Here is a 25,251-nt window from a genome sequence, read left to right on the forward strand (position 1 = left end):
ACAGGTGTTCTCATTACTCACTGACACATTTTAAAAGATCCACAGGTGGCTTTAATTATTCACTTGTGATTCTGGAGCTGATTTACTAAGCCGAGTGATGAAAAAAATTGTAGAAGATGATAACGCACCAGCCAATCATCTATGACAATTAGGAGTTGGTTGGCTGGTGCGCTATCAACTTTCACTTTATCTCCACTTTATCTCATCACCAGGATTAATGTATCTGCCCCATTTGTGGTGAAATCTCGAAAAAATGCACCTTTGGTGGTACATGGGAACCAAGTTTGGGAGCCACTGGTCTAAACTGATGCCTGAAATCCACATGCGCTAGTTTTATTTTGTGCAACAAAATACAAATGTGATATAATAAAAAAATAAAAAAAATAAACATATTTTCGGTACAGCTAAAACCATCCTTTCCAAATTATTAGCACATTTTGCTACCCAGTAAGGTCTTTTAAAAAAAAAAAGCTAATTTTACACCTGCAACGACTTGTCTTTGTACAAAAGGGTAATCTAACAACAAGAGGTCATAGCATGTACCTCAATTTCATTGTCCACTGCAGGCGATGGGTCATTATTTCGTTTAGACCTGCCTCGTAACTTCACATCAGATCCTCGCTGTTGCCGATCTGTTTCTGAATCTTTAATTGGAGTGGAGGGACCATTGTGGGCATTGTATTCTCCTGTTTTGTAAATATAAAATATATTGGATATACTGGGGGTGTCACACAGCATGGATGCACAGTGAAACTAAAACAGGCAGTTACTTGTATAGTATTCGAAATGACACAATTTAGCATCCTGGAATAGAAACTGCAACAATCTACGTGTGGAAGCAATTAAGCATTGGCAAACCTAAAGGCTACGCTGTGCTTCCAATTCTCTGGGAAATGCAGTGTAAGGCTCTGTCTAGTCTGCAAAATGCATCAGCTATTTCCTTCCCTCTTATGCATTGCCTACAAATAGATAGATTGCAGACAGTTACCCACCTGACAGTGAGTCGGAGTTCTGGTTGGCGATATGGTGCGACGTTTCCTGCAGGGAGTATGTGGAAGCGGAGATGGCTGTGGGACTGATGCTGTTCGTGGGTACGTATGGGGAGTTATATGATGTACTGTAATACTGAGTGTATTGGCCTTGGCTAAAGCCAGGATAGGATGAATATTCCTTCAATAAGAGAAATAAGACATATCAGTTGAATACACGCCATCTGATTTATTTATTTTAAAACATTTTATAACAATTACTCACACAATAGTTATTTTATCTTATCTCTGTGGGAATAGTGTCCACAGCCTCCACCTTACGGTATGCTGCGGGGTGCACGGAAAAGGTAGAACCTAGCATTTATCCATAATATAGCTCATCTATATCTTGGTACCAAAAATAAAAATGCCGTACTATAGACTGTACTATAGACCCATATTAAAATATTCTGCATCCTGGGAGGAACTGCAGTGCTGGCTGAAGTCAACCACACTGTCTGCCAAAATCTCTCTTAGAGGGGAGGCATTTGCTTTACCAAGATTAAACCAGGATTCTTGAAGCGGTCACTGGGCCAGAGGAGCTCACAAGGACTTATTGTGCTTTTAGAACGGCACAAGTTACATACAGTATTGTACATTCCATTAATATCATTCTTTGAGGGACACACATTTCTATCTACTGTTTATAAGCCCCAGAAGGGAAACTATAAAATCTATACAGTTGAACAACTAATTAAGGACTGGTGTGGATATCTATGTAGAACATTCTCAACAGAGTATTGTTATATGGGGGAAATGTATCACAGCTTGGAGAATGATAAAGTACCAACAAAGCATCCAACCAACCAATCATCTACTGTTATTTTACAATTACTGTAGAAGCTCATTGGTTGGGACTTGATCTATCTCCACTTCAGTTCTCTCCAAACTTTGATAATTTCCCCCTAGTCTGTTGGAAAGATTAGTGTGATCACACTAAAAGTGAATACACTAGCTTACCTGATGCACACCGCTGAAGGCCCCAGAGTTAGTCAAACCATTGGTTCCTTGGTAGATCCCTGAAGGACCTAATGGAAAACAATACAATTCAGAGATTAAGTTTGGTGACTAACTTTATGAAGATATGTGCACTTTTGCTTATATCTCTTCGCTATACATATATATCTCTATCAGAAAAGGGGGGTTGTGGCCTTTTTCCGCACTGTTAGGGTAGCAGCACTCTATAGAAACTCGCTGTTCATAGAGGCACAGGGTATAGAAATGGAAAAAGGAGAGATATAGAAGTGCGCTCTAAAACTTTCACCAGAAAAAGTACACAATAGTAAAATCAAATATGTTTATTCTGAACATCAGTACAAACAGTTTTTTTCTTCAGATTGGTGATTCTCATAAGATTTTAATCCAACACCTGGCTTAAATCAGCAGAAATGATCCTATGCGTTTCGTCCGATAAGGACTTCTTCAGGGATGATCAGGATCAAATTTGGATCATCTAAAAGGACTAGTTCTCCTCAATGGTTAAGACCGAGGTATGGGATATGCTGACATCAAACTATGGAGTATATTATTTTGTTATACAGAATGATGCATCTCCATTAGCAACCAGATATCAAGACACACAGTATAGAACATATACTGCACATGCAAATATATCCACCCTGACAGACCGAGCAGTGCACCAAGTGATGTAGTAAGTTATTGGATTGAAGCTTTTATGTGATATCTGAAGGTCTTTGAATGAAATGGTGACCGGTGCAACTTGCAGGTTAATGTAGGCACAACATGCATCCCATTTCCTACAAAGATTTCATATATTAGTATGTACCAGATACTCTGAGTCTGCTCTGTTCTGAGGTCACAGTCTCTGCAGGAATCCCTCTGGTATAACTTCAAAGTATGATCAACAGCCGAAAACTCTAGGTGAACACAACGTGATCAGACTTTTAAGTTCTAGAAGAAGGAACCCCATAGTGGGCAGAGAGCGGAGATCTAACACAGGGGAGGGAGAAGATAGTCTATGGCTTATATATTCTGTACAGAAATAGTTACTGTTAAGACTCTGTAAGACTTTTATTAATAACCTGAAAGGTTGCTATGTTTTACAGCAAATGTGTTTCTGTCCAGCACATGTCAGAGTAATGCTCTAATATCTGATTAGTGGTTGTTTTGGGCTACAGTTCATCAGAACTTTGACATGTATATATATCTATTATTATTATTATTATTATTATTATTATTATTTACAGTTTCTTATATAGCGCACACATATTCCGCAGCGCTTTACAGAGAATATTAGAACATTCACATCAGTCCTTGCCCCAGTGGAGCTTACAATCTATATTCCCTACCACATGTACACGCACACACAGACATTCTCGGATTAATTTGTTAGGAGCCAATTAACCTACCAGTATATTTTTTGGATTGTGGAAACCGGAGTACCCGATGGAAACCCACGCAAGTACGGGGAGAATATACAAACTCTGCACAGTTAGAGCCATGGTGGGAATTGAACCCACAACCTCAGTGCTGTGAGGCAGTAATGCTAGCCATTACACCATCCGTACTGCCATATATATATATATATATATATATATATATATTATTTATTATTTATTTATTAACAGTTTCTTATATAGTGCAGCATATTCCGTTGCGCTTTACAAAGGGGACAGTGATACAACAAAACAGGGTATTTACAGACAGTCAAAATGTAGAGGGCCCTGCTCGCAAGCTTACAATCTATAGGGAAATAGGCATTGATACATAAGGATAGATACTGTATTCTTTATTGCATCGATATATATACAAATCCAGTAAACCCAGCACTCGGACCCCTAACCCCCCCCCCCCCCCCCCCCCCGAAGAAACATGTAGACAATAAGGTTTCTCTATTGTTTCACAGTTTGGAAGTCTCAGTGGGCCTTATTTTGGTTCACTCTTTCTGACAAAATACTTCTTAGATGGACAAAACCATGTGCACTGCAGGGGGGCAGATGTAACATGTGCAGAGAGAATTAGATTTGGGTGAGTAATTTTGTTTCTGTGCAGGGAAAATACTGGCTGCTTTATTTTTACACTTCAATATAGATCTCACTTTGAAATAAAACCCCACCCAAATCTAACTCTCTCTGCACATTTTGCATATGCTCCCCTGCAGTGCACATGGTTTTGTCCATCTAAGACGGATTTTGTCAGAAAGAGTGAACCAAAATAAGGCCCAGAGTGCCGCTATCTACCGTAGGATTGTATATATATATATATATATATATATATATATATATATATATATATATATATATATATATATATATCTATACTGTACATACTGGGGTCCATTTTTGGCTGAGGCCTAATAACCAACTAGTATGTTTTTGGCCATTGTGGGACATTGTTAGCTTGCGTTTCTACCTCTATGACTGTCTGTTATGCATTTTTGTATTCTAACTGTTGTTTCCAATTGTAAAGCATAAGGGAAGTTACTGAGTTTATAAAATCCATTTTTGTTAATAAATAAATAGCATAGATAGAACCTTAGGGGGTATTCAATGTTGTCCAGATTTTTCGGCTAGCTGAAAAATTCGGACATACCTAATGTGGCCACTTTTGGCTGGCTTTTCTGCCGATACAGGTCTACAGTGTGTAAAATAGTCAAAAACTGACGCGTTTTCGACTAAAACACGTGGATAGGCGAGTAATTCATAACAGTCACAATTTTTCTGAAAGGTGAAAAATTAGCACTTGGATTAAAGAAGTTTAATGTAAATTAACCAAAAATAGTCAAAAAGTGCAGATTTTTCCAACTGAAAATAGACCCCTTTGTGGCAATCATTCTCAAGACCTCTAAGCAGTGGCGGTTTTTACCTATGGGCTGCAGGGCTGCAGCCCCCCAGGTAAAATCCACCACTGTAGTGAAGCCAGATGCAGTCCGTGAGACTACACTGGCTTCACTGTGACTGGCAGTGACTACCTATTGGAAGTCCGACCTGCCAGTCACAAAGGCAGTCCCATTGGGAGGTGTTACCTCCCTTGGGGCGCCTTGTTGCTGGCTGCAGGGCAAAAACGGCAAATGCGCATGCGCAGTACCTATATCGGTACTGCACACGCGCTGGTCCTGGTGCCTGTAACTTATATTGTACAGGTGCCGGGACCATGATTACTTCAATGGGCTGCTGCCGAAGCAGCCCATAGAAGCTGGCCATATGCGCAGTACATATGTTTGTACTGAGCATGAGCCAGTCCCGGCGCCTGTCATCATAGGACAGGAGCCGGAGATGGGAGGAGGCAATGGTGGCGGCGACAGGGGCAGAGGGTGCCTGTGGCCAGAAGCAGCCCCCCTTCCCGAAAGAGGTAGGAGCTGCCACTGCCTCTAAGCTATGAAGTAGCAATACTAACCACTGTAGCAATTTACTGCCGAACCATCTATATGTTTTTTATGTTCATTAGTCTCTCATATTCTTGTTTATCTTCTTATACAAAATGTTGCCACTTTACAAATAAAATATATTACTAATAAGGACAACCAGCAGCGGGGGCTCTGAACTGAGTGTAGTAGGGGGGCTGCTGCCTTGTCTATGCTACCGGCCAGGCACCGGGCTTTCTGCATGCACAGTAGCAGCAGCAGTATTTGCCAAAAGGCTGGCTTCTATGGGCTGAATCGGCTGCAGCCCATAGTAGCCAAATAGTGCTATATGACAAGGCAGGAAAACCAGATCTCTGCTTATCACAGCCCGAACCGGCAGTCCCCTGTGGGTGACTCGCAGGTAGGACTTCCAATAGGAATTCACTGCCAGTCACATTGAAGCCAGTACACTTTCACGGACTGCATCTGACTTCATTGACGCTCAGCAGGGTGCAGATTTTACTGGCTGCAGCCCATAGGCAATATCTGCCACTGCATAAAAATATACAATCTATTTTAAATAATTTGCAATTGATATATACTGTGTGTGTGTGTGTCTGTGTGTTTAGCATGAAAAGCCTAAATAGTAGAGAACCTAATGCCTATAGCTAGCCAGTATCTTCAGACCCAATCTTTTATGAACGGACAGGGCTTCAGTGTCTTCTCTCTAAAGAACTTGTTTGTTTTTATATAAGACACTGGATTAACTGGAGAATGAACAGCTGAACAAATGCTGGCAAGCCATGGACCATCGCACACAACCCAAACTAAGGGGACCCTCTTGGCCAGCAGGGATACGGTTCTAGAGCTGATCTGCTACCACATGTAGCCTGCAAAGCATAGAGAATGGAGCATTTGAAATGCTAGACCGGACCACTCTTCATGGGGGTATCTGAAATGCTTAATGTAGGACAATGAAAATGAATGCTCTATTGTCTTGCAGGCTAGTGATAATTTGTTTCTCTATGGCTGCATATTAGTTTTACGATGTTGGCAGGAACTACACTGCTCAAAGCAATTAGTAGTGCTTGTATTTGGCAGAAAAATCCAGAGATATTCAGCTATAAATCCCTCATTCAGCACAGTCACTTTCATATCTATTTACTTTACAGAAATAATAGCTAAAGGGACATTATACAAAAATGATAAGGGTTGGAAATACCCCCCAAAAAAGGTGGAGACAGCTATTTTGTTGTCTGAACCAATACTGAGTGCAATGCAGTGTGCCTCATGCCTCAGAGATGTCACTAGTTCCTGATGAGCTGTAGACTCAAGAAAAATGGTCCAGCCCTCACAATACCAGCCATCTCCAGAGTTGACAGTGTGGCTACACACTAGAACAATGGGCAATCGTTCAGACGATTGAGACAAATTCCATGTGGCCAGACCAATTAAGATTGGCTGTACACACGGGCTGATGTAATGAGCAACATCTCATTTTGTCCTTCCCTAAGTAGCGTATACACGATGCAATGTGGTGGTCGCCGATATCGATTTGAGATCGGCAGCCACCGGGACCGGGTAGGGAGGGAGGGACAGCATGGGGGGAAACCGGGGCTATACTGCATTGAGCAGCATGGCCCTCCTTTTGTTCTAGCAGTTGGAAACAGAAATAGACTTGCCAGCACAGTCTATTTCTGCTTTCGATACCGATGCTGCGGGGCCGTATATTGGGATTGAATCTGGATCGAATGTGGCTGTATATGTATGTTTCAGGGTCACTTTCTATTTGATTTGTTCTCTCTATATTTTTTGTGTGAATAGAAAACATATGCTTTTATAGTCAAAAATATAACAAAATATGTAACACAATGTGGTTGGAAAGAACTTTGTTTATTTTTAATTAAAGTACATATCTGTGAGAAAAAAAAATCTGCTTACAAAATGAGCGATATAGTCCCTGAAGAGGAACGTTCGGTGGAGAGCACATTCTGCTAGGATGTTGTGTGATTTTGGCAGGATCCCCCACCCTTACTCTAAGTGACGTGTAATGAGAGATAGGAGCAATCTGCTAGTTCTTCTGCTTACTGTTCTAGTTTAGACTGTACCTTTCTCATTTAATTAATAGGGTATGTTACTTATCTGCAGGACTGAGCCCTACTCTCTGTTTATATTTTTGCATTTGGAATGTGTTACCCAAACGCTGAAGTCCATCTTATATTTTCTAAATTCTAAACGGAAGTAATTTAGGACCAAATCAGGTTTCAATACTGGAAGCCTCGGTAAATACTTAAGGTCAGAAAACCTCTGGTCGCAAACTCCAAATCTACATAGAATATTGGAACTAACCAGAGCATATTAATATATATATATATATATATATATATATATATATATATAGTCAATGATAGACAGTTGCGCCTTCAGTGTAAAAGTGACAATCCTTAAATAATTAAGTGATGTGCGTACCGGAAATATTTGAGAAAATCACGTGTAGAAAGGTCTTTCTTATATCCGTCTCCTATTCGGTCCTTCTTGTCCACAGTCACGAGACTCGGATAGGTTATAGGATATTTGACAGGGGTCCAATGTTGATAGGGACACCTGACCCTTGATGAAGTCCCAAACAAAGAAAAGGGGATGAAACGCGTTGGTCACACTGGATACCTACCTCCACTCTCCAATGTGCATTGATGCACACTCCAGATAAGCTTTTTTAACATTGTTAAATTGTACGAGTCCATTACCTATGTTTTTTATTTTTCTATTAAAATCCTTTATAAAACATTATCACACTATCTAGTTTCTCTACCCCCTCCTTTTGGTGGGAGGTTCTGTCTATTTAAGGTACCCAAACTTTGAAAGGCTACAGGGGTCCCTATCAACATTGGACCCCTGTCAAATATCCTATAACCTATCCGAGTCTCGTGACTGTGGACAAGAAGGACCGAATAGGAGACGGATATAAGAAAGACCTTTCTACACGTGATTTTCTCAAATATTTCCGGTACGCACATCACTTAATTATTTAAGGATTGTCACTTTTACACTAAAGGCGCAACTGTCTATCATTGACTATATCTACAAACCGGTCACGTCGGAAAAACGTGACCACCAGAGACTCTTTGCAGCCCCTTGTACCTTCTTGGAGTGTATTATAAATTATACATTATCATATATTTTTTGTCACATCACAAAAACAGGTTGTAGCGCTCAGTGCACCACACATTCCTATATATATATATATATATATATATATATATATATATATATACACAATATGTTGGCGGTGCGGCACTCCAAGTTGCGTCCCAGTATAGATGATGAGCTGGTGCCCGCCGAGGTATAGCCTGTAGGAGACCGGCTGTATATTAGCGTGGTAGCGGCGGCACTCAGTAGAAAAGAAGAGACAGGAGACCTGATAACTTCCAACGTTTCGAGATCTTGCGATCCCTTTATCAAGTTGTTCTTTGCACCTTGATAAAGGGATCGCAAGACCTTGAAACGTTGGAAGTTATCAGGTCTCCTGTCTCTTCTTTTCTACTGAGTGCCGCCGCTACCACGCTAATATATATATATATATATATATATATATATATATATATATATATATATTTTTTAGTTTTGTATGCAGAAAATCAAATCAAATAAATGGGTTAGGATCTCTCTCACTCCTATAGCCTATTCATATTGTATATTTACTAAAGGTCGATATTAATTGATTTTAAATCGATGTTGGGTTTCCTGAGCTAAAGCACACATATACTGACATATTCATTTTTATAGTAATTTTTAAATGTTAGTAAATGTGTGTTCTAAAGGCCCCATACACTATGGAATTTGGGTCCCAATTTTGCCTGATTCCGGGAGAAATCGGCCCAAATAGCATGTGTGTGACATCCAATCCTATGCGTGGTTCTGTGCGCATCAGATTGGAGCTGGAGATCATGGGCCTTATTCTGGTTGGTGCGGCCGGGCCGTACGCGTACGTTCCGGGGTTTTTCATGATCTGCGCATGCGTACAATCGCCAATGCGCAGGCGCGAACACTCCACAACACTTACGGACGGGTCTCTCCGTGCGAAAAAACCTGTACGCGAGAGTACGGGCATTGGGGGCGGCATAGGGGCGTGTTGAGGGGAGCGGCCGAAATAATGATGGAAAATGGGCGTAAATATGGGCGTACACGGGGGTGTGCACCAAAAATGAACGGTGCTACTATCGCACGATCGCCTAAAGCACCGTTCATTTCGGACACAAAACAGGCGGCCGCCAACCGCCACCTCAGACCACCCCTACAGATACCGCATGCCAGCGTGCGCCTGGGTTTGCTAATTTACGCTGATTACTACTCAAACACATACACCTGAATGTAATAAGCAATGCTGCAGTCTATTAAGTCAAAACCATGATTTCACTACCTGCAAGCCACACACAGCACTCAAACACATTGGAAGCTTATCTTTCTATACTTCTCTACATTTAAAGGTTTGTTTAATTTAAGGTAAGAATCTTTTTAAGACCTGCTTATATATGCTAAGGTAGGTATTTGTTAAACAGTTATACACATTCACTACGTGCTTTCATAGACTTTACACAGTAGCACACTCAATCTACACAAGTCGACATGTGTCAACGTGTTCACTCTAATACAAACATAGGTTTTGTATTTATGATACAATAACATAAACCACATCTAACACCTACAAAGGATGTTTCAGCAATGTTTTAAGCCCATGCCCACTATTTATCTTTATTAAGGTAGACAATTGAGTTAATAGAAAACAATAATTGAATAACAATTAGAATAATTAATTAATTGTCTGAATTATAGTTGAAAGGCAAGATTTGCAGGTCCATACATGTGAAGGGTATGCCAGCGTACACGGACGTACGCTCACTCTCACGAGCGGTGACATAAGCTGACTTTTCTATTGAAAACAATAGCGACCCGTCCGTGCAAGCTGGCGTACGCTCAGATTTCCGCAAGAAGTCGGCGGGAAGACGGACGAGAGACGTCCGTAAACGGTGGCGTACGCTCAGTTGTACGCCAGTTGTCGGAGTCTAAGGGGTGATCCGTCCGTGTACGTTGGCGTACGCTCAATTGTACGCCACTCCCCTTCGACGTTGTTTCTGGCCGTACGTATGCGGCTGATTTGTGGGTGGACTTAACCTCAACGGCCGCGTACGGAGAGCGTACGCTAAAATATAACGTACGCACGTTTGGCCGCACCGATCAGAATAACCTCCCATATGTGCTGCATGTATGATCTCCGGCGGCAGGGAAGGGTATCACATGCAATACTGTACAACACATGCAAAAGAACCGCATACGATGCATCACATGCAATCCTGCTGTCCGGGAAGCTCCCGGGTGGCTCAAGGGGGATTAGATGTGACTTCTCCGGTATTCCGACATCGGTATCCTGACTGCTGGTGCACCAACAAGGGGGTAACCACAAAGAAGCCCCTTGCGGGCTCGTTGGCTTGCTTCGCTTGCCACAGGTTCTATTCTCCCTCTATGGGGGTCGTGAACCCCCGCAAGGCAGAATAGCCCCTGTCAGTCGGGATCCCGACTGTCGGGCATTAAAATAGTTGGGATTCCAATGTTGGAGTACTGACCTTCTGAATCCGACTGACGGGCAGTCATCTGGCACCCATCCAACGAGTGACAATGTTTCAAGAATAAGTAATTTACCTCCATGGAAATACCTCCAAACTAATTTATCGCTTGCAGTAAACAAAAGCTGGACCGGCGTGGCACAGAAACACATTAGAACGTGCGTATTATTTCTGGAAAGTATGGTACTGAGGAAAATTTTTAAAAAGAGAGATCTCACGCACCATTATTTGTGAAACATTAATTGTACTGTAGGACGTGTGATTTGACCCCTAACAAATGAGGCCTCCCTATACCCGTAGGACTTTCTCTAGAGCTAAGATTCAGCTATGCCGCCATAATCTTAGACTAAAACTAATGTAAACCATATGTGCTTTTAAAAGTCTGAAAAAAAAGAGGGACTTATTTTATGGAGAGTTTGATTTTATGAAGCCAACCTCTTTTTTTTTTTATTTGTAGTTGTTAAGAGTATGTATATCACATCGCAGTTGTTTCCAGATTCATTCTTGCACATTGTTTTGTAGGCAAACATTCTACGGTATCCTGGCATGAAACCCTGTGCACGGAAACGCATTTGATATATTGCTGGCTCACTGGCAGGACCTTTTTCTGGATCTAAAGATATTAATTAAAATGTCTTTGGAAACATTGGTCCACCTCTATAACGTATCATACTACCTATAACTTATCATATTGATAAAAAAAATGCTAACGTTAGAATATTGTCTCATTGTTCTCCGGTACTGCCTCTTTGTAGAACATGGTACAAGGACAGTCCACCATATTGTATAACAATAGTCCAATGCTACCACTGTATGGAATTTTCAATCATTAGTAATTTACAGGTTAATAAGTGTCCAACAGCCTGCTTACAGTCCAGCACTGGTGCTATAGGATAATCAGCACATATTATATAGATTGGGGCATAACTGATGGTGTAATGGTCCCTACCATGGCCCTTACTGTGTGGAGTTTGTATATTCTCCCAGTGCTTGCGTGGATTTCCTCGGGTACTCCATTTGTCTCCCACAAATCAAAAATATTAGGTTATTGGCTCCCAACAAAAGTAACCCTAGTATAAATTTGTGTGCGTGCATGTACATATGGTAGGGACTATAGATTGTAACCTCCACTGGGGCAGGGACTGATGTGAATGGCCAAATATTCTCTGTAAACGCTGTGGAATAGTGTGCACTAAATATATATAACTGTTAACAAATAATAATAAAATATAGAGAATATTGTGCAATGATAGACAAGCATATAGAATACTAGCTGACACGTTTGGCACTGCCTGGCTTTTATGTATTTTATTTATTTTTTCTCTCTGTCCACCAACATTCTCTCTCATTTTCTCATGATCTCTCCTCCGCCCAACTCCAGTCCATTGTTGTTTTTCTTAGAATAGTGGAGGTCATTCAGGTCCAGTCGTTGTTCGGAATATTGCGCAGAGCCCATTTTGTGTGTTTGTCTGTATGTGTGTGTGTGAAACAGGTCATGTGACACAGTACACACTGGGACAGCATCAATCTGTCCTAGCACACAGGACACTCTGAGGGCAAGCTGTACTAAGCCTTGAAAAGTTATAAAATGCTAAATGATAAACCATCAGCCAATCAGCTCCTATCTGTCATTTTTCAAACACAGCCTGTGATATGGCAGGTAGGAGCTGATTGGCTGGTGGTTTATTACTCTCCATTTTATCATTTTTCAAGGCTTAGTGCATCTTGCCCTAAGCCCCAGCCTGATGGACAGGCTGAGGGCATTTAGGTGTGGGGAACTGGTGATGATGGGGTCCTTTCCTTTGCCTCCATTTTCTTGGAGTGCCAAAGTCAGTGTCTGCATCTGGCGACACAGATTTACTGACCTTGGCTGTGGATCTAAGATGGAAAGCTGAGTAACTGGGGGGGGAACTGAGATGACCAATGGTCATGCAGAGGGATCTGATGGTGCGTCTTGAGACCCAACTGTGGATCATGAAAGCAGACAGTAGGCATCTATTTACACCTGACGTATCTGCCTGCTTTAGTGTATTAGTTGGATGATATTGCACAGCTGCTGCGCAATATTGTACGGCTCTGAATCAGGCCCTATGCAAATTACTGCAGACTCTTTGTGTTACCATATAATAATAATAATAATAATAATAATAATAATAATAATAATAATAATGTATTGCAAAATGTCTTGTTCTACCTACAGCTTAATGCAAATAAAGTTGAGCATATAAAAATTCCCATAGCCAGTATATTCTACTGTACTGTAGAGATTCGTCTTATCCTACAGCAGAATATTGACTCTCTAACTAGCTTCTAGCAGTGTTGTCTGCATCAAACCAAACTTGAACTACATTACTACTACACAGAGGGATGTGTAAGGAAACTGGCATGCTATCAAATACCGCACATTTCAATTTTTTAACTAAAACACACAACCGGGTTTCACTAGATCAGATTTGCAGCCACCGTGGCTGTTTTGCATTAATACAGGGTCACAGGTTAAATACAGCAGAAGCAAAGGAATTTTTCCTTCAATTTCATTTATTCAATGTGCCTGACTAAGGGTTCTGCCATAACACAGACTCACAGAGGAACAGCGAGGTTAAGTAACTTGCTAAGACCCATGAAGTTAGTGTCAGGAGCTGATTTTAAACTGAGACATCAAGCCTTTGTTCTGAATGAAGAGACGCATCACTGGAAGCTTGTCCGGATGATTTGTTGTGGTTTGAAACTGAGTAAGAAGGTGGTGTGTGTGTAGTCACACACCGAAATCTGCAACATGGTTACATTGCTGTTACACAAGCAAGCTAACTTCATGCAGCCTATCACTAACCAGAGCCAGTGTGTCTAGTGTACACCATGAGCTATGGATATTGCCCCAGAAGAAAGCCCGGAGAGGAGACACTGCAGGGCACTTCAGGGGTGAGGCCAAATGGTGTCGTCATTAGGCCCCACCCCCAACATGAGGAAACACCTGCGATTTGTGGGTCTCTGGTGAGGGGCAGAGCTAAATGACGTATCGGTAATTTAGCCCTGCACCTTCCAATGGCTCACGCGATTGCTGGTGATGGGATGGGTGGACTACAGAGAATTTCGGTACTTGTGTATTATCTGGGTGCCCAATTTTTTCATTGCATGCCACTACTTAAGGCATGCAATGCGATGCAATGCCATTTTTCATTGTTAAGACCCGATTTTTAATTGTATAGTCACCCATGGGTGATTTTATACCCCCACTATCCAACTATGCATGGAGTTGATTTTATATAGTGTGGCGAGCGCAGCGAGCCCCGCGAGGGGACGCGGATTACTTTACAAGGAAAAATCACATTGCATTGCATTGCATGCCTTAAGTAGTGCGATGCGCTGCAATACAATGAAAAAAATTGGGCGTCCAGATATTACACAAGTACCAGAATTTCTTATTTATGCTGATTGCTTCACTTAACTACCCCTCCTGTCAGTCACATCTTAGACTCTCTTTTCACAACTGTTTCACAACAGCTGGAGGGCCATAGTTTGGATATGCCTGCCATAGATAGAATGCCACAATTGTTTTTAGAGGTACATCTCAAAAAGGTAGATATTGAGTAGTGTTTTTTTATTTTACCAATTGTTAATTTGTTCTATGCTTTCATATCAGAGTACACTCAGATATTAAACTGTATTTATTTTAATAAAAAATGCAAATACGGGTATTTGGTAAAACTGTTGAACGGTAGTGTATATTCATTTATCAAGCATGTTCTGTTAAATCTGTACCACTGATTAATGTAAGAGAGCTGCTAAATTTTCATAAATTAAAATTTTTTCAGCAATAATATCTTCATTATACCCTAACAGGACCGAAATGTGTTTATTATCTGACATAGTCTCCTCTCTGATTAGCAAGTGAGATTATAGAGTACACTCTCTATGCTGTAGAGGATAGAACGGAAAGGGTTTACCCCCCAAGAACCAAAATAAAACCAGCAGAAAGAATTCCACGGCTTACATGTCATGTTTCCTATATGCAACCTCTGAGCTTTTCTTGCATGAAAGTGAATAGTTAGCATATGTTTTTAAACCTCTAAATATGCTCAAAACCATCCCCTCCTGAAACCTTTGAGAGTAGATTTTACACCCATCCCCACCCCTTCCCAAAACCAGCAAGGTCGGGTAAACCAATGTCTTGGATGAATTAAAACCACAGTTCTATTCCACAAGCATAAATAAAACCAACCAGTGACCTTATCAAGATGGGCCCCCTACCATCAATGAGTTCCCACCCATTGCACTGCACTAGCAGCGTGTAACATAAATCTTTCTAACATGATCAGATGTCATCAGCCAAACCTATTCATGCTTTGTGTATCTATTTAAATTACACTGGTGCTGCTGGGTGGGGGCAGAATTATTTGTGTGACAGATGACAATAAGGACTCATCTCTAAACTGAATACATTTCTCTTCCGAGGCACTGCAATAAAAGTGTATGCTCAGGAGAACTGCGGAACTAAGGAAATGCATGAGCTCACTGTCCTATACCGGGTGACGGGTAACTGACAGACAGTCCGGATTCCGACAGTCATTACACCGATGTCGGAATCCCGACTGTTAAAACCCAGACACTCTGGATCCCGACGGCCACTATTCTCCCTCATGGGGGTACACGGCCCCCATAGAGGGAGAATAGAATAGGTGGCGAGTGTAGCGAGCCACTGTGCCCACAGCGTGGCAAGCGTAGCGAGCACGCAAGGGGCTTCATTGTGCTCCCCCTGCTGTCTGAGTCCATGCAGTAGGGATCCCAAAGTCGGGCTTATGTCTGTCGGGATCCCGACTGTAGCTGTGCTATACCACAACCCCTATACCAGACGCACAATGATTTACTTGCTCTTGTGCCAAAACAAAGGGCACCGTTGCTTTCTATGCCACCATAACTATGGAGGTGTTTATAGTTTGCACAAGAAAAGATCTTCTAAATTAAAGTTTTCACAAATGTATTCCTGTAACTATTTTGAAACATACATGAAATACCAACCATGACATAGATAAGTAGCCCTCAGAGCCGCAATAACACATGGGTCCAGTTACTTATACCAAATCGTATGTGTTATCGGCAGAAAACTGGACACCATGATTTTGACCCTTTAAAACATTGACATTCATGCTTGACGTTGACAGGTAAAATGTCAACATTGTTAGAATGTCAGGTTTAGGCTGTGGGGAGGTTAGGTTAAGCTTTGAGGCCGGGATGGTAGATTATGGTTAGGCACTAGTTAGAGGGTAAGGATACGGGAAATACTTAACAAAATGGAAGAAAATTGGAGGTCTGGCTTGAAAATGACAGTCATACTGTATGACCACCAGGACCTGGAAGATGCCACTGGAGCTTAGAGCAAGTAAGTCAACACTGAGACACCAGGGACAATATCTCAGCATTCTAAAATGTAGACATTTTAGCACTGTCTACATGATGAATGTCAACATTATGAGTTTTTGCCATACAGATGTGTCCACAGACATAAAGCCTCCTTGCACAGTAAACAGCCCTTCTAGTTGCGCCATGCCATGGATTGAATTGGTAAAGCAAAGAGACTTTGCGCTACCAAGTCTGTTACAGTGCATCTCATTCACAAGCAGCCTCTTTTGATTAAAATGATATGCAGTTTACTTATATTTTGAGTGAGAGAGTGGGCGTACCTGCATATGAAATGCTTTGTTACAGTGTTTTCCAGTTACATACAGAATATAGGCATTATACATATCATTTTAATCATCATAAGCTGCTAGTGCATCATATTCACTTAATTTTGAGAATAATATGCAATGTAATAGAAAATGTCCCGCACAACGACTCTCTGTGATACCACATCACATGGAGCTCCCGCATTATCTGTAAAGCAACTTGTACAGCACAGAGTAAATGTATGTAGACACATCTATATCATACCAACACCCTTTTATTTAAATAGTTCCCTTGTCACACACATACAAACACAGCTTGAATATTTGTATTAGCATTTTTTTTTAACCTAAATGCTAGTTTTTCTTTGGCTCCTATAGGTTTCTCTACAATTTAAAGAAGGAGAATAGAGTTGTAATTAATTTGGATCTTTACAGGATAAGGGGCAGCCATTTTCAGACTACAGACTATTAATTCACTAGGATTGGTCAATAAGGGATAAATCCATCCTATTAACCGCAATGTTCTCACCTCAGGAGTATATGATGCACAGATTTTTGTCCACAGCCCTATAGGAGGTGCAGGGGCGAGTTAACAGGATTGTCCCTTCAGTGTCTCAGTGATGTATCTGGTTCTTATGAAATGATAGGCTTCATTCTTAGAGTACTGGTACAGCCCCCACATACTGGTAACCTCTACAACTACACTTTAAACTGTATTTTCAAAAGATCCAGTTAAATTTATTTTCTCAAACATTGTTTTTTTCTTCAGAAAATCAGCAAAGATATAATTAACAGCTTCTGAACTGAATGCTTAAGCCAGAGGTTCCCAAACCTTTTCGGTCCATGGCACCCTTTGGGTCTTGATAGCTTTTTCAAGGCACCCTTTAGCCAAAATTATTATTATGAGTAACTAGGTGGCCTGTGCAAAAAATTCATGAATAAAATACAATCAATTTTATAGCGAGGTTAATGGTTTGTAGTAAGATGAAAGAAGAACCGGTTCATTGCTATTTTGAGTAGCCGAGCAAATCTGATCATTTTAAGGGGCCTACACATAGGAAATGCTAGATCGCTCAGTACACAGCAATGTGTCAGTGCTGTGCGCTGAGCAATCTGTCAAGGACAGTGTTCTCCGGTGAGAACCAAGGTCCATAACTACTGATTAATATCCAGCATGGTGGCAAGGCCAGGCAAGGCAAGAGGGACTAGTGGGGCCATGCCTCACTATTGCTATGGCCCCTACACACGTAGCGATGTCCCAACCCTTGCATCTCTTCATCCCTACCCCTGCACCTCTCCATCCCTACCCCTGCACCTCTCCATCCCTACCCCTGCACCTCTCCATCCCTACCCCTGCATCTCTCCATCCCTACCCCTGCACCTCTCCATCCCTTTGTAACGGCTGCATCTCTCCATCTCCCGTCATCCTTATACCTCTGTCCCCATATCACAGCTACACCTCACTGTCCCCCATAATATTAAAATATAAAGCATAAACCTGCATATTTTCTATCCTAGACAGCAGGTGGGCAGGTGATGGCCAGGGCGGGAGGCAGGATCCTGTCTCCTTCCCTGCAGTCTGCAGGTTAACATATCGCAGATGCCAGCCGTGGCTCTGCAGCACTGCTGGTTGTGATGGCTGACAGTGAGAGTGGAGCAGCGTGCGGATCAGATTGCTGACAGATTTAATCAGCGGTTAGAGCAGGGCCCCATCAGAGAGGGGGGCCTAGGGATGCTGACCCTTAGAGCCCCCCGTAGCTCACTACTATTATGCAACAGTTTCCCCCTGTTAGGAGGACACTTGTTTGCTGTGCACACTCCCACAGCCACCACTGTCTGAGCCCAGGCACAGGAAGCACCATAAGTCACCTGGTCAACGTTCCCCCGCTGCAGCAGGCTGATTACTATGACAGGTCACTGACTGGACTCATCCCGCAGTCCAAACCTCCAGCCCGGCACTCACCTCCAGTCCCCGCCCCCCTCCCGGTACTCACACCTTGCACCTCCAGCCCGGCACTCATTCCCAGTACCCGCCTCCCTCTTAGTGCGTAGTCCCTGAACCCGCCCAGCGCTCACTCTCATCCCCCTCCCAGCGCTCACTCCCTGCATCCGCACGGCGCTCACTTCCGTCCAACTCCCGGCGCGTACTCCCTGTACCCGGCTGGTGCTAATTTCACATAAGGCTGCCTGCCTTTAGACAGGGACACTGGCGCCGCGGCACCCCTGTCACTGTGCTGCGGCACCCCAGGGAGCTGCGGCACACAGTTTGGGAACCACTGGCTTAAGCAAACATATAATGCAACAATGGTGACTCCAGCAGCTAAAGGGTCAAAAGAAAAAGAAAAAAACTAATGGAGATCATTCTTGCTTAATCAACATTCTCTAAGAGTCAGCGACAAAGCCAAATATCAATAGCAAGGCTGCAGGGCATGCTTTCCTAATGGGCCTAAATTATTCTGTCAACTGAAAACAAGAGCTTGTAACTTCAGCGCCAAAGGCAACACGCATTCCCGGCCTTATTACCATTTCACAAGGTACAAATAATTCATGATTCAGTATCATCTCAGGAATACAAGTCACTGTCACCCTTCGCACTGCTATTGATGCAAGAAAGACACAGAAGGAAGAAGTTTGAACCCCCCCACCAAAAAAAAATGATAACTGGTATAATGAATTTAAAAAATGATTCCATTTTACCCAAAAATCTCTATGAAGCAACATAGAAGATTTATACTAACAGCGCCGGATAACTCACTATGCTACCTAGGCGGGGGCCTAGGGCTCGGGGGTCATCCTAACAGTTGCTGCCTGCAGCTCTCTGGTTTATCTATTTATAATTTTTTAGTTTTTGCTGTCTCAGTACGGGTCCCAGATGTGGGGGATGGTTAATAACATGGGACATGACATGAGGAACTTGATTGCTCACTGGGATTATCTGCCTACTCTTCCTCGCGATAGACCACTCATATGGCGCTATTTGTTTTTCCTTTCCCTCCTCTCCATCTGTCTCCTCCTACTTCATATGCCATAAGCACAAAAAAGTCAGTTTTAGTGATAAAATAGAGAAATCCAGTGTCTGGCTGCTGTAGCTGAAGCTGACAGTAATTTGTTGTTACTGTTCTACAGGGAGATTTTTTTGCATTGTGTTGTAGACTGAATCAAGGCAACATGTATGGAAGAAAGTGATTTGCAGCAATCTAGTTACAATCTGACAGGAAATCTGGTTTATAAAGGATAGAAATGCTTATTATATGAGCCTTGACTATTTCCAAAAGGGAAATATATATAATTCATATATCTATATATAGGTCCAAGTAAAACGTACATGTGCATGTCTACAAAAATTGCGTAACAGTATAGTACTGTCTACTATGAATAAACACCTTAATCACCTCCTAACTGCCATGTTACAGGCTGTATTTGAAAAAAGTCAGTAAGGAGCTGATTGGCTGGACGTTTATCTCTTTATCACCCTTGCATTTATCTCTTGTTAAGGCTTAATACATCTGCCCCACAGCCTGTAACATAACCGTTAGGAGATGATTGACCGGTTCTTTATCACTCTCCAATGTATCCTTCTGCAACCATTAATAAATATCCCCAGAATTCTATAGTATAATACTTTCTATTCATAGAGTTTATATGATTGTCATTTTTCTCCTTGCAGTAAATATTGGCAACCATTGACTTAGGGGCAGGAGGTACAGAGCCCAGCAATTCTATCTGCAATTGTACAGTTGTACATTTCCATAAATGATAACATGTGAATTTCAAATGTTATTATGAGAGGCTGGCTGGCAAACCATAGGGGGTATTTTCTTTCAAAATAGTTTTAGTCTCCTCTTAAAACTTCAGTCTCCATCAGGGGTTAAAAGTCAAACACTAAAAAAAGCCCCCACGGGACTCAGTTAAATATATAAATATGTCACAGAGCTTTCAGCTGTCGGTGGCTGTCAGTCAGACATATATATAGTGTCTCATCCCAGAGAGGCGGAAATGGGGAGAAAAAAAACTTGGTTTATGGTAAAAAAAAATAATGATTTATTTTTCTCTCGCCTCGGGGAACATACTTCCCTCAGCAGCAAAGGGTGAAGCCTTGCAGCACAGAAGCGTGGGAAAGACAGCACAATTATGTCACGTTGCCTACCATAACAGGTATAACATCACCTTTCCAACCCAGCTTACTGCGCTACCTCAGTGACCTGTATTTAGCCACAGGTACAGCTTACACGTATTCTCAGAAACCTGCCCTAACCATGCCTGAGTACAGGTTCCCACAAAGCAGATACATAGCCACGCAGCACTGCCGGAGCTGGTCACACTGCGTGCAAGTCTGGACAGTGTAGAATGACAAAAATGTAAAGTGTATCATTTACTATACAGCCTCTTATTTGTCTATATAGCAGATAATTCAGATACCATATAAAGCACACAGAAGAAAAAAAAATAACTCAGTGGTCTTCCCATAGCACCACAAGCAGCAGGGGTCCTTTCCACACTTGGGAACAGCCCTGCAAACTATAGGCCACCTTATTGTTTGGAATGATGGGAAAAGGGCACGGGATGTAAAGGACATCCATCCTGCTTTTATTACATCTCTGCTATATGTGTGGAGATTTCTTTTTATTCCAATGCTTTGAGAATTCTTAAAATAGCTATCGCTATGGCCCCTACTCACGGAGCGATGTAGGGACATGGCTTAGAAAATATCCCTGAATTGCTACGTGTGGTTGCCCCATTAGTGACAATGCTCAGCAAGGTATGCCACTGACATTGCTCCCTCTCTACCCTTTATCTCATTACAATTATCTCCTGCTATATAATGAAATCCAGGGTCTCATTTACCAATGAGTGATAAAACTTGTTGCGTATGATAAATAGTGCCCCAGACAATCAGCTCCTAATGGTCATGTGTTTGAGAAATGACAAATGGGAGCTTATTGGCTGGAGCCCCGTTTGTCATGTGTAAGGTGTTTTGTGTTCTGAAGAGTAACTCCAATCGTTACAAAGGAGTAGAGTTGGATATATTGTAAATGCAATTTGTGCTTCTTCCCCATGCAAATTGCAATTTGTTTTGCTATGCATTGCTCATCACAAACAGGGAGAAGTCACAGTAGGGAGAAGTCACAGTAATGTGTCCCCTTTGAGCCGCCCGGAACCTTCCCAGGTGGCAGGATCGTATGCAATTTATCGCATGAAATCCTTTTGCATGTTATATATCGCATGCAATCCCATTCCTGCCGGGAGGCTGTCCCAGTCATAGGCAGTCACAAGCAGGTCCGAATACGGACTCCGATGTGCCTGGGACCGCGCATTGGATCTAATGTCAAACACATGCAATTTGGCCACTTTTCATCCAATTTCTCTGCCATCGGAATCGGGTGAAAATTGGCCAAATTGCACTAGTGCATGGCCAGCAATACAATTCTTTGTGCTTAGAGAGATGATATAGAGGTTGGGTAAAGGCGTTGGTGTAAGGGTGTGTTTGCACATAGGTGTTCCAGGCTGGTCAGAAAAAAAAGAAAAAATATGCACCTGTCAGTTGGTGGAGCACAGCGTGTGCTACACCCCGAGGGCAAAATACTGATGACTATGAGGAACGGAGTCTACTTTCATTAGCTCCATGCGTCTTGAGCTCTCACACTGATAGAGTTACTATTACCGGCGTGGCATCAGTAATGACATTATTACATCACTTGCACGCAACATGAAGGCAGTTTCCAATATTCTTTTAAATACTCGCTACATAAAAAAGCAGCCAGTATTTACCCTGCAGAGAAATAATATAAATGTATTTGCTCCCCTTGCATTGCGACGCGGTTTGTTCCTGGCACAAAATGACTTGCTTTTTTTCTTTATTGAATCTCGCCCACTCTCAAGCCTCAGCTCCTGGTGGAGTTAAAGAGCATATACTACTAATATATCTCTCATAGTAAACCAAGCACACATATACTCTTCCCTCCTGCATACACCAACAGCATATGCTACACAGGACTCATTGCCTGCTCCTCCTCAGTGACAGGAGCTGGTGCTGCACATTAATGTTACAGTGCATGTAGCATCCAGCAACCTGTCACTAAGGAGGAAACATCATTTTTGAGTCAACCCCCTGGAACGGTGACACCAGGGTGTTGTACGTAATCCCAGCATCCCCTCTAGAGATGCTTCTGAATTTACATACAAGTTAAAACTTATAAGATACAATTGTGAAGCAAGCAATGTATTCATGATATTTGCCCCTGAAATCCCGAACACTGAGGTACAGTATGTTTGCAATTGACAGACTAGGCACAGAGCTGTGCAAAAACTCTTTTGGTTGGACCTTGACACAGACAGTAAAGAAAAATTGTGGTAACAAAGATGAGAAAATTAATTAATAAAATATTTATTTAAAACAAGCATATTTCCCAGTAATATTCATTATTTTAAGAAATATTTGACACATTTTTATTTCAACAAGTGGAGCTAAAAGTTGAAGGCTATCAACTCCACCATGCAAATGTTAACCAGCTAGCTGGGTCACACACGTCCGTATCTGCTGTGATTGACCCAACAAAGCAGTAGTTGAATCTTACCACTGTGGGCCAATATTGCTGTGGCTGTTTAAAGGCCCCCATCCACTAGTGCGATTTGTGTCGTTTTCATGCGATTCCGATGAATCGTTGCGATGAATCGCATGAAAAGTGTCACATCGCGTGTCCATTGACTGTGATTGTGTTGCAAGGCGTGTTCCCATCTCATCTCAATTGCAGATCTCAGTGGCTGCCACAAGAATCTATCGGACCCTGCAGACGTGACTGGGATCAATACCCACTACCTCATGTGAAATTGCATCATATTAATTCCACAGTTGCTGCCTGTATAAAGGATAGCAAGGCTGCTATTTTCAGCCCCCCCCTCTAGATGATTCTAGAAAATATTAAATAACGTATATAAAGAGATCCGCTGAACATACCATGCATCTGATATGTATACGGAGCCTGGCCTGGGGGTGGCGTGCTGAAACTTGAGCTGTAGCTGAGAAATCCGCTCTGTCCAGGAGAGTGGCTTAAACTGTCTTCTGTTTTGATACCTAAAAAACAAGGGGACAAAAAAATTTTTACATACATTTTTGCCCATGATCTTCTAGCAGAAAGTCCCCTGATAAAATGTACTGCAGTACATTCAAAACCCTGACACTCGGGGTCCTGATGGGCACCGGCTATTCTCCCTCATGGGGGTCCACGACCCCCACGAGGGAGAATAGAATAGGTGGCGAGCGTATCCAGCCACCGTGCCCGCAGCGTGGCGAGTGCAGCAAGCCCGCAGGATGCTTTGTTGCGCTCGCCCCGCTGTCTGAGTCCAGACAGTCGGGATCCCGACATCGGGCTAATAACTGTTGGGATCCCGAGTGTCGGGACCATATACCACACCCCACCTGTTCTGCTTGTACAAGAAGACATATACTGTAACAGGTAGAGCAAGCCTTACACCCATGTCTGCCCCCTGCATGTGACATGACCACTGATGCTAAGGCAGTGGTTCCCAACCCTGGTCCTCAAGTACCCCCAACAGTGCATGTTTTCCAGGTCACCCGGCAGGTGCACTCATTATTCAGGCACATTTGAAAAGATCCACAGGTGGAGCTAATTATAGCACTTATCGATCTGTGTGGAGACCTGCAAAACATGCACTGTTGGGGGTACTTGAGGACCAGGGTTGGGAACCACTGTGCTAAGGTATCACTGGAAAAACCCAACACCAAGCTCTTTTTGCCATTATGAAAATAACCATTGCATAATGTATATAATACAATATGACCTATAGTAACAGATAATATGTATGGCAAGAAAATAAAAATACTTTACATTTTCGGTAAGTAATAGTATTAGCGAAACTTCTTCTTACCGTTGGTAAGCAGCCCTTTTATTATACTTTATAGGTATATATTAATGTTCTAAGTCCCCTTTACACTATAATATGGAATTGTTAAGCACCTAACAAGAGTAATAACATAGCTGGGAACATATATTGTTTTCCGGTAGAGGCACTGTAAACATAAAGTATTCTACATGAATAATTCAATTGAGATGACATGAATAACACCATAAAGTGCTAAATATGCACCTGCAGAGATTTTACTGTGAGCAAATATACCTAAAGGCATACTGTACTTCCCAACATTTTGGCTTCTGAGGCCGAAAGGCAGTGCAGAAAGGGGTGTGGCCTCATCCAAAGAATGTGTGGCTTCACTGGAATGACGTTCCCGAAAGCCACGCCTCCCGTTTTCCTCACTATGGGGGCATGAACAGCACTTTGTGAGCTGCTGGCCATGTCCCTAGTCAAAATGTCTGCCATGAATAGATGCTGTACACTTTTGATCGGGGAACTTATTATCCCGTGGGAAAAAAGGATAATTGGGAGGTATTCCGAAGCACCAACCAGCTTATGTCATGTTACAGGCTGTGTTTGGTTACTACTACTACTACATGTGACAGAACTGATTGGGTACTACTTTACCTCGCTCCACTTTATCTCTCTCCAAGATTTGATAATACACCTTTCCCACTAAAATCCTGCATACCACGTGGGTTATTGAATATGGTTTCAAGCCGTGGCTTGTACTGCAGGAGGGACATATTGTAATGTGTCCTAAA

General features: G+C 42.2%; 1 protein-coding gene across 1 annotated transcript in view; it reads right to left on the reverse strand.

Annotated features, from left to right (window-relative positions):
• EYA2 (EYA transcriptional coactivator and phosphatase 2) overlaps positions 1-25,251 on the reverse strand; it is a 137,808-nt gene that overhangs the window by 43,963 nt on the left and 68,594 nt on the right. Inside the window, exons 6-9 of the mRNA XM_083145419.1 lie at positions 23,571-23,687; positions 1,989-2,056; positions 993-1,170; positions 544-686 (exon numbers count right to left, since the gene is read on the reverse strand). Of these exons, the coding sequence (XP_083001545.1) occupies positions 544-686; positions 993-1,170; positions 1,989-2,056; positions 23,571-23,687 (506 nt within the window). The remainder of the gene's footprint in view (positions 1-543; positions 687-992; positions 1,171-1,988; positions 2,057-23,570; positions 23,688-25,251) is intronic.

Source organism: Crinia signifera, chromosome 6, assembly GCF_055691185.1.
Source record: "Crinia signifera chromosome 6, ASM5569118v1, whole genome shotgun sequence".
In the NCBI taxonomy this organism is placed as follows: domain Eukaryota; kingdom Metazoa; phylum Chordata; class Amphibia; order Anura; family Myobatrachidae; genus Crinia; species Crinia signifera.